The sequence below is a fragment of the Petaurus breviceps genome, unplaced genomic scaffold (assembly GCF_028583685.1).
Source record: "Petaurus breviceps papuanus isolate PSGF00001 unplaced genomic scaffold, PetGlider_PUasm1.0 287, whole genome shotgun sequence".
In the NCBI taxonomy this organism is placed as follows: Eukaryota; Metazoa; Chordata; class Mammalia; order Diprotodontia; family Petauridae; genus Petaurus; species Petaurus breviceps.
Window position 1 is genome coordinate 671,996 of NW_027186029.1, and position 9,917 is coordinate 681,912.

The 9,917-nt window shown below is 59.3% G+C and overlaps 2 protein-coding genes and 1 pseudogene across 2 annotated transcripts in view; 2 read left to right on the plus strand and 1 right to left on the minus strand.

The window, feature by feature from the left end:
• The window catches only part of LOC138167675 (zinc finger protein 850-like), a 762,790-nt pseudogene that overhangs the window by 584,192 nt on the left and 168,681 nt on the right, over nucleotides 1-9,917 (minus strand).
• The window catches only part of SUSD2 (sushi domain containing 2), a 423,767-nt gene that overhangs the window by 378,502 nt on the left and 35,348 nt on the right, over nucleotides 1-9,917 (plus strand). The gene's annotated exons all lie outside the window — the stretch shown is intronic.
• The window catches only part of CABIN1 (calcineurin binding protein 1), a 91,362-nt gene that overhangs the window by 80,897 nt on the left and 548 nt on the right, over nucleotides 1-9,917 (plus strand). The window contains exons 34-36 of the mRNA XM_069096603.1: nucleotides 4,407-4,611; nucleotides 6,869-7,033; nucleotides 8,830-9,032. Of these exons, the coding sequence (XP_068952704.1) occupies nucleotides 4,407-4,611; nucleotides 6,869-7,033; nucleotides 8,830-9,032 (573 nt within the window). The remainder of the gene's footprint in view (nucleotides 1-4,406; nucleotides 4,612-6,868; nucleotides 7,034-8,829; nucleotides 9,033-9,917) is intronic.

The following is a 9,917-nucleotide window of genomic DNA, read 5'->3' on the forward strand; positions in this document are numbered from 1 at the left end:
TCCTCCCTTCCTCCCTCCCTCCCTCCCTCCCTCCCTCCTTCCTTCCTGTCTCCTTCCTTCCTTGCCCCCTCCTTCACTTCCTCCATCCTTCTTTCTTTCCTCCCTCTCTCTTCTCCCTCCTTCCTTCTTCCCTCCCTCCTTCCCTTCCTTCCTTCCTGTCTCCTTCCTTCCTTGCTCCCTCCTTCCCTTCCTCCCTCCCTTCTTCCGTCCTCTCTCTCCCTCCTTCTTTCCTTCTTCCCTCCCTCCTTCCTCCCTCCCTTCTTTCCTTCCTCCTGCCCTCATCCCTCCCTCCCTTCCTTCTCTTCTTCCCTTCCTCCCTCCCTTTCTTCCTCCTTTCTTCCCTGTCTCTCCCTTCCCTCCTTCTCCTTCCCCCTCTCTCGTCCTTCCCTCTTTCTTTCCCCCTCCTTTTTGCCTGCCTTTGGCATCTCTGTGTCAGACCCCAGGTGGAGTCCTGCACCCTGCTTGTAAGAGAAGACAAGGTCTGTGGGTGAATGGGTGACGCTCTCGAGGTTGGCTTACCTGGCAGGTACTCAAGGTAGAAGAGGATGGAGGGAGGGAGGGGAGGGGGATGTGGCCAGGCAGAGCAGTGCTGAGGACGCATGTGGGAAGGATGCAGGAGGAAGTGGGAGCCAGCCCTTCCGTGAGTGGTGGGTTTGGGCGCCTCCTCGCAGCCCGCGGCCCCGGGGCCAGGCTGCATTGTCACGGGCCCAGGGCCGCCCGCTGCGGCTTGCGGCTCCATCCTCCGTCTGCCACCGCGGCCGTGGGAGGAGGAGGAAGCCGAGGAAGCAGCCCGCCATCCCCGGAACAAAGGCTGAAGCCACGGCCTCTGCGGTCCCTGCAGCGCCCCACCCCCACCGGCCCTCGCTGCCGTGGTCTCTGGTCTGCTTGGCTCCGCACCGCGTCGGTTCACGCGAGTCTTCCGGGGCTTCTCGGCGTCTCCCGGCTTCTCCTGCCCCTCCCCGCCCGCGCCCTCCTGCGCCCTCCTGTGCCCGGCTCTGATGCTCCTGACCTTTCCGCCTCGGGTCCGGCGCATCACCACCGGAGGCCCTGCGTTTGCTCCTTACCTCCCAGTTGTTCCAATCCGCATTTCTCCTGGGGGAGGGGGTTGGAGCCACTTTCCTGTGGCTGTCAATAGTCCATGATTTCTTTCTGCAGACTCGCAGCTCCCCTGTCCCCTTGTCCCCTGGACATGTCTCACATTTCTGTATGAGTATCCATGGACAGCAGAGGGGCTGCTTCCTTCCTCCTCCTCACTGGGCCTTACCTCCTTATCTCCTCATTGGTGGAGACCTCAAGGGAACACAAGGGAAGAACCCTGAGCAACAGACTGAAAAGGGAGAGCAAACGACACCTCCCCCCCTCCCCCAGGCCTGGGGATCCCAGGGGTCAGGAGCTTTACCTGGGAATGCTGAGTGTGCAGCTCACCTATCCCCTGAGGGACTGTGAGGTGGACACTTGTCCTTGCAGGCCCTGGCACGTCACGCCTGCCGGGGCCAGCCTGGCAATAATTTTGTCCTTGGGGAGCAGGACCTGTGGTACAGAGTAAATGTGAGCCCTTGTGGGCTGTCCCTTTCCCAGGTGCCCCAGGGACTCCCTGCTCTGAGTCCCTATGACTCTGAGTATTGTCTGACTTTGAATTTGTAGAAAAATCCTAGACAAAAATGCTTATGCTTGAGGCTAGAACGTGGAGATGGAACAAAGGAAGATAGTGGGGGTGGTCGTTGGCAGGAAGGTGACCCCAGATCCAGAGCTTGGAGATGACCCAGAGGGAAGCTGTACTGTGGGCTAGTACAGGACAGGGCTGTGGCCCAACTGGGCCACACTGGGAGCACTTCCCAGGTCTGGATGTGCCCAGGACTTTGATGCCTGGTGGGGAATCCTGAGGCCTGTGCTTCCAGGGAAAGCTGGGAACTTGTGGTTCCTGCCAGGGTCTAGTGACATCTGGAAAGACTACAGGCCAGCAGAGGGCTGCCTGAATGTGAGAAGAGATGGGCTGAGGGCTGAGGATCTGAAGGAATGAACAGGTGAGATCTGCCAACCTTTCCTGTCAGGACGCGGGCGGGAAGTCTGAGTAGACTACAAGTCCATATTGTTTACTTGTAGAAGAAGCCCTTACTCAGTGCCTGTTTGCTCTTACTTTACATACACTTCTAACCAGATTGCTTATATACTTCTCTAGTCCTTAACAGATAAGAAAGAACAACGAGAATAGGTCCATGGGTTTGCTAAAGGTAGAAATTCTGGGAACAGAGAGCAGGAAGCGTCTGGAAGAGACTCTCTCTATACCAGTGGCCCCTGAGATTACCTCCCAATCTGAACTGCAGTGGTTCTGTGATGCCCAGATTGGGTTTGTATGGGACAGATGGTTCTGTGGCAGACCAGGAGTTGGCAAGGGAAGTATGAAATCCATGCTTTCTGGTTCTGAGTGTCAGGAAGACCTGAGTTCTAATCTGGCTTCATATCCTCCCTAGTTGTGTGACCTAAGTAGGTCACTTTCCCTTTGCCTGCCTCAGTGTCTTCATCTGTAAAAAAAAAAAAAAAAAAGGCCTCTTCCACCCTTAAAAACCACTCACTCAAACTAGAGAGTGACTGTCTATCCTCTAAGCCTCCCCATCCACATCTGACCTATATATGTAGCCCTGGTTTCCAAACCTCCAATCTCCCATCTCCAACTATCTACTGAACATTTCAAACAAGATGGTGCAGAGACATCTCAAGCTCAGCATCTCCAAAATGGAACTCATTATCTTTTTCCCCAAAACTGCTTCCTCTTCAAAACTTCCCTGACATCCTCAGGCTCCCAACCTAGAAGTCATCCTGGATCCTTACTCTCCCTTAACATGTCATCCATTCTGTGACCAAGGCCTGTCTACTGCACCTCTGCCACATCTCAGGTCCATTTCACCTGCACCATCTCTGGTCCATTCCACCCCTGGCAGCATCTCTGGTCCATTTCACCTCTGCAGCATCTCTGGTCCATTCCACCTCTGCCACATCTCAGGTCCATTTCACCTCTCCAGCATCTCTGGTCCGTTTCACCTCTGCCACATCTCAGGTCCATTTCACCTCTCCAGCATCTCTGGTCTATTTCATTTCTGCAACATATCTGGTCAATTTCACCTCCAGAGCATCTCCCAAATACACCCCTTTGCTCCTCTGACACTGTTCCCACCTGGTGCAGACCCTCATCATTCTGGCCCTGGACCATAGTAATAACTGCATGTGGGTCTGCCTGCCTTGAGTGTTTCCCCACTCCACTCAACCACTAAAGTGTTTTTCCTAAAGTACAGTTGAACCTCAGCACTGCCCTACTCAGTTATCACCTGTGGCAACCTCTTACCTCCAGGATTCAATAAAAATTGTTGTTTGACATTTAAACATTTGCAAGTTGGCCCCTTCTTCACATCTCCTCCCCCTTCACCTCCTCTACTCAGCTGCTCCTCCAGGCCCAGGATACTCTTCCTTCTCACACTGTTTCTCAGAATTCCTGGTTTGCTTTGAGGCTCAATTCAGATTGCCCTTCCTTCAGAGCCTCTCTAGGCCCCCTGGCTCCTCCCTCCAACCTGATTTTTGTTTATGCTTTATGGGCTTGCCTCTACATTCAGGTGTTGTTTTCCCAAAGTCCTCAGAGGTGCTAGCCATGTCCTAGGGGGTGAGACAAGATTGATAACACTCCTAGAGAGGGCCTGTCAGTGATAGGCATTGTCCAGGATCACCTGGCATGTTGGCAAGAGATCAGATCAGGACTTAGATCCTGAAGACACTCTTCCCACTGGATTCTCCTGCCTCCCAATCCAGAGCCAGGGGCCCAGAGTCAGGAGCAGAACCAGAATGGCCTGGAGCCCAAGGGGAACCTGGCTGCCTCAAGCTGCCCGTCATGAGCCTTCCTAAAGCCAGCCCACCGAATGCTCCCAGGATGGAGCTCTGACTGCCAGGAAGGTTCTGTCTGTCCAGGACCTTTACCCTTCTCTGGTCTGGCAGGATGTCAGACACATTGGCTCAGTGGCAGAGGACAGCTGTAAGATTAGGCCAGATAAGTCTGTGAAGGGCCTTGAATGTCCCAAATGAGCTGGACCTCTGTGAGCAGGAGAGTGACTTAGACCTGGGCAATGCCTTGTAGACAGCTATGTGGCAGGAGCGAGACAGCCCTCTTGAAGGGGGACGGGCAGCTTGGAGCAAGGAGGGAGCCAGAGGCAATGTGGAGATGCAGCGGGGAAGCCATGAGCCTGGAGGCAGAAGGACACCCTGGGCAGGGCATTTCACTGCTGTCTGCCGCAGGTTCCTCAATAACAAAAGAGAAATAATAACAGCACCCATGAAGCAAGTTGAATTAAATGAGGTGATGTTTGTAAAGTGCTTAGTGTCTGTTCTCTCCCTCTTGACCTTCTCTTTCTTTGTGTCCACAGGCCACAGGGGACACCCCAACCACTCCCAAGCCCCCTAAGGACAGCAGGGAGAGCTTCTTCTGGGCCAACACAACGGCCTCCCCGGCCCTCCAGCCTGCACCCTCCAACTCTGACCCGGTGCCCCCTGACATCTCCCCCAAGGCTAAGCCACCTTCTGCCTCCAAGGACCCTGAGGCCCCTCCGAGCATGGCCTGTCCGGCTCCAGGTAAGGCAGCCTTCCTTGTCCAGCCCTGCCCACTTCCCAGTAGCCTCCATGCAGCACTGCACCTGATTTACAGAGTAGGAGAGAAAAATAAGTGGCAACTCCTGGTGGCTGAGCCAGGACCAGAGCCCAGGTCTCCTGCCCCCAGGTCCTGGGGGTGCCAGGCAGCAGGTTCCTGACACAGCTTAGCCAAAATCAGTCACTACCAGGTGACTTCTGGGCCCTGCCCCTAGAGCTTCCGGGGAGCCGTCCTGGACCATCCCAGACATTGCCAGCCCAGCTCAGGGGTCATGCAGTCAGGGCCTGGTGGAGGCTGGGACCCAGGCCCAGGCAGCTCTCCACACCCTCCTGTGTTCCACACAGTCCATCAGCAAGCATGGGCCAAGGCCCTGGGCGGGGGACACAGGGACAGATAATGAGGCCAGATGAGCTGCCCACAGGGGACACAGGAGTACACACCAGTCTTTGGGACAGGCAGATAAAGGGCAGATGCATGCAAGTTGGATGTGTGGTGGCTTGGCAGGGGGTGAGAAGTCAGAAAAGGGTTCATGTATTTGGGGATGGGGCTTGAAGGTTTTCCTTCAAGGAGGCCCTGAATGAGGCCATGGGGAGCCACTGGAATGTATTGAGGAGGGGGTGATGTGGCCAGTCCCATGCTTTAGGAAGACCAGATGGATGGGAGCGGGTGAGGAGAAAACAAGGCAGCTGGTAAAACAGTCCAGATGTGAAGAGACAAGGGTCTGTATGGGGTGGGGAGGGGGCATTGGCAGACTGAGGGTGCTGATGCCATTGCCAGAAAAGCGGCATTTGGAGGAAAGGGGAGTTCTGTGTCACATCTCTCCAGTGTGAGAACCTCAATGGACCGTGGGTGATGCAGGCAGCTGTATGTGCAGTCTGGGAGTCCTTGGCAGAGAGATGACTGCCCAGGACAGAGCCCTGACGGACGGGGGGGCACACCCGGGCTCCAAGGCAAATGCTCTCATCCCTACTCTCCATTGGTGCAGGCTTGGATTCTGGGACATGGGTGACTCATCCTGGAGCAAGGCCCCCCAGCCTTATTGGGGGGTGGGGGGCATGTCAACAGCTGCCCGAGGGGGCTGGGGGATGGCTCTCTGGTTCTGAATCTGCTGCAATGTGCAAGCCATTTCTGGCCCCAGACACACTCACCCAGAGCCATGGGTGCAGGCCAATGGGGGCTTTGCTAGGAAGCTGACCTTTATGCACTGGGGCTGTCCCACAGCAGACGGGCCGCCCTCGGAGGTAGTGAGCTCCCTGTCTCTGAGGCTGGCTGCCCCAGGTGAGATCTGGGAGGCTGTTCTGGGAGACATGTGAGAGCTTTGTCTCAATTGGGCTTTTGTGCATTTGGGAATCTGGGTCCGCTAGAGTGAGCAGTCAGGGCTTCTGCTGTAGCCTGGCCTAGCCCCCACGGGCCTCGTGGCCACCTCCCTGGGGGCTCTCCTCAGTCGCTCGGGTTGTGGGGGAGGGACCTTCTCCCTCCCTGTCCCAAGGGCTTCATTACTACCTGATCACACTTTGCTCAGCTTAGGTCCCCATCTTCACCAATCTGCCTCCAGACACCCCACGGATCCCAGTTCTACCAAGTCCGGGCTGCTTCCCTTCCCATGTCACCTGGGCAGGGCCTCGCCTCTTGGGCCCTGGCAGTCCTCAAATGAGCCATGCCACCAGAGGGGCACAGGCACTGAGTGGCAGCCCTGTGGCCCATCTGTGCCCGCAGCCTGGTCTCGCCGAAGGTGCCTGGGTGGTTCTCTCTTCATAACTGGACATACCCCTCCCTGCCTGGGCCTCCTGGCCAGGCCCTCTCACTTCCTCCCACCTGGTGTGTGCCACTGCGGGCCTCTCACCTGGTTGCCACTGGCCCTGAGCTCCAACCTTGTCTGGGGATCTGGGCTTCCTTCCTTTTTCCTTCCCGTTCTGACAGCCCCACAGAGTCCTGCTTTGAGGCACTGGCAGCCTGAGGGCAGGGAGTCTGGACTAATGCCCCTTCTTGACCCCCTCTGGTCTACCTGAGGCCGCTGATGCCTTCCTGATGATGGCCAGGCCAGCCAGGGCATCTGACTTAGGCCTCATTGGTGCTGACCAGGCTTCCTGACTCCTCACCTGCCTCTCCTCTGGAGACACCTCTCTCTCTATCCTTGGCCAGCCCCAGCTATGGCCAGTGCTCTTTCCTGAGGGGCCATACCCTTAGGATGCCAGCCCCCGCACGTGCTGCACGGACTCCTGACTCTGTCTTTGGTGTTAGGGGAGGAGCCGGCAGCCAGTGGTCGGAGAGGCACCTTGGGACCTCAGCAGCAGGAGACCCACCTCGGGCCGCAGGTGGACCTGGCCGTGGCCACCACGCATGACTCCGAGCTCGGGCACGCCGAGTCCATGACCAGCGCCATGGCAGGACGCGCCTCTGGCCAGGGTAAGGGCGTGCCCCTGAGAGAGGGCACTTCTGCATTAAACTCACAGCCTTCTGAGTCCCTGGAAGATGGAGGGGAAGCCAGGTTCTGGGAGACCCTACTTGGACAAACGGGTGCCAAGACTTTCCCAAGGCATCATCAGGGTGTGGGTTCAAGGCTGGAAGTCTGAGTCTCTGGGGAGCAGCCAATAAACATTGGGCACCTCCTGTGTGCCAGCTCCTGTGCTAAGCACTGGGACACTGAGGGCCGAATACCACTGGGGCTCCCTCATCGCCTCCCCCCAGCCTGCCTCAGCGACTGGGGCCCAGTGACCCTGGGCAAGTCAGGGATGTGGCCGTGCTGTCCCAGGCAGGGGATCTTCATGGGGGAGGGTCTCCACCCAGAACTGCCAGGTCCAGGCCTGGGCTTGGTGCTCCCCTGTCCCCTCCCCCCCTCCCCTTTCCCACTTGTACCTAGGATTCCCCCTGTCTTGGTCCCAGGCCAAAGGTGCCATCCCTTCTGGTTCGTCCTCCCCCTGTGAGCAGATGATTGAACATGACGCCAAAGGGAGAGAGGGGCTGGGGCATCTTCTGTGTCCCCTGGGCAGTGGCCAAGGGGCAGCCCAGAGGGCAGGGAAGGGCTAAGGGCACCCCAGCCAGAAGGAAGGCCGGGGAGCACCCCCTGCTGGATGGCTCCACCCCCTGACTGTGTGCCTGGCCCTGTGCTGAACCCCGGCCTCCCCACTGCCCTCAGTCTGGGGAAGGACTGCATGTAATCAAAGTCCTCCCAGGCCCAAGAGATAACCTAGGGAAGGCCCTGGAGTCCAGAGGGAGCAGGGAGGGCTTCCCAGAGGAGGCGGCATTTTAGCTGGGACTTCCAGGCTGCCAGAGGGCCAGGAGGGGAGGACCGGCAGAGGCAGAGCAGCTGGAGGAGGGCAAGAAGATGGAAAGGGAGGACGATGGTTGAATTCGGGGTGGAGATGAGGGGAGAGAACAGAGCAGTTGGGGTTTGGAGGGAGTGAGCCCACAAATTATGGCCTGAGGGTGCAGCGGGGTGAGCAGTTGGAGGAGCTGGTTCTGCCACCCAAGGAGGGTCCCCTGTGAAAGGAGGAAGGCATAGTCCCGGGGCACTGTAGAGCTCAGCAGGAGCCTCTGGTCTGAGTGAACCCAATGACCTCCAGGGAGGAGAGGTGGCTGAGGGAGGGTGGGGTGGGGGCCTGGGAGGGGCAGCCAAGGTGCAGCAGAGTTGGGGGGGGCCCGGGGGGGGGGGGGGGCGGGGAGCCCGCACTGCCTGAGAGCCAGCAGAGGCCAGGAGAGGGCTGGACTGCAGGCGGGTTTGCTCCCTGGGGCTGGCCGCCTGTAGAGGGGCTTTGGGAAGATCGAGCCTATGGAGGATGTTGGAGCCAAGGCCGAGAATGACAGAGGGCAGCTGGGGAGACGCTGAGGAAGGCATTTGGCCGTAGGGCGGGCACCTGTGGGGTCCAGGGCACGTGCTGGGCTCTGCCGGGCCTGTCTTTTCTCTGAGTTACATGGGAGGGCTGCGCCTGGCCCGTTACACACAAGTACATACACATAGTCCGCCCCTGCAGATACACGCACTCAGCCAGCCAACCCCGCCTCCTTGCTTTTCCTCACTCTGCACCTTTGCCCAGGCTGTCCCAGATGCCTGGGCTGCCCTCGGGCCCCACCCCCAACCGCAGCCCTTAGACTCCTGGTTCTCTTTGAGGCTGGGCGCATCCTTTACCGTGGACCAGAAACAGCCGCTGACCCTGGGGACGCTTTCTGTGGCCCCTCACCCCCAGGCTCTGCTCTCTCCCCAGCCTCCAGCTCAAAGCCTTCAGGAAGCCTGGCTCCTCGGGCAGAACCTCCCCGGGTCAAAGCCCGCCTTCTGCCCACCATGCCCAAGCTCGTCATCCCCTCCTCCATCGCCAAGTTCCCCCCTGAGATCACGGTCACTCCCCCAACCCCCACCCTCCTCTCCCCCAAGGGCAGCATTTCAGAGGAGACCAAGCAGAAGCTGAAGGTAAGTGTGACTGGGGGCGGGGTGGGGTTGGAGAGGGAGTAGGCCAGCCTGGGGCGGGGGGGGGGGTGACAGGGCAGCTGGCCCCGGGATGGGCACCAGTGGAAACACCAAGACAGCTGGCCGAGGAGGGTCTCTAGCCCGGAGGTGCCAGGGCAGCTGGCCCCAGGATGGGCACCAAGGCAGCTGGCCAAGGAGGGTCTCTAGCCCGGAGGTGCCAGGGCAGCTGGCCCCAGGATGGGCACCAAGGCAGCTGGCCCGTGGTTGGTTACTAGAGGTGCCAGGGCAGCTGGCCGAGGAGGGTCTCTAGCCCGGAGGTGCCAGGGCAGCTGGCCCCGGGATGGGCACCAATCAGGGACACCAAGGCAGCTGGCCAAGGAGGGTCACTAGCCTGGAGGTGCCAGGGCAGCTGGCCCCAGGATGGGCACCAAGGCAGCTGGCCCGTGGTTGGTTACTAGAGGTGCCAGGGCAGCTGGCCGAGGAGGGTCTCTAGCCCGGAGGTGCCAGGGCAGCTGGCCGAGGAGGGTCTCTAGCCCGGAGGTGCCAGGGCAGCTGGCCCCAGGATGGGCACCAAGGCAGCTGGCCAAGGAGGGTCTCTAGCCCGGAGGTGCCAGGGCAGCTGGCCCCAGGATGGGCACCAAGGCAGCTGGCCCGTGGTTGGTTACTAGAGGTGCCAGGGCAGCTGGCCCCGGGATGGGCACCAAGGCAGCTGGCCAAGGAGGGTCACTAGCCTGGAGGTGCCAGGGCAGCTGGCCCCAGGATGGGCACCAAGGCAGCTGGCCCGTAGTTGGTTACTAGAGGTGCCAGGGCAGCTGGCCCCGGGATGGGCACTAGCCAGGGCGCCAGGGCAGCTGGCCCCGGGATGGGCACTAGCCAGGGCACCAAGGC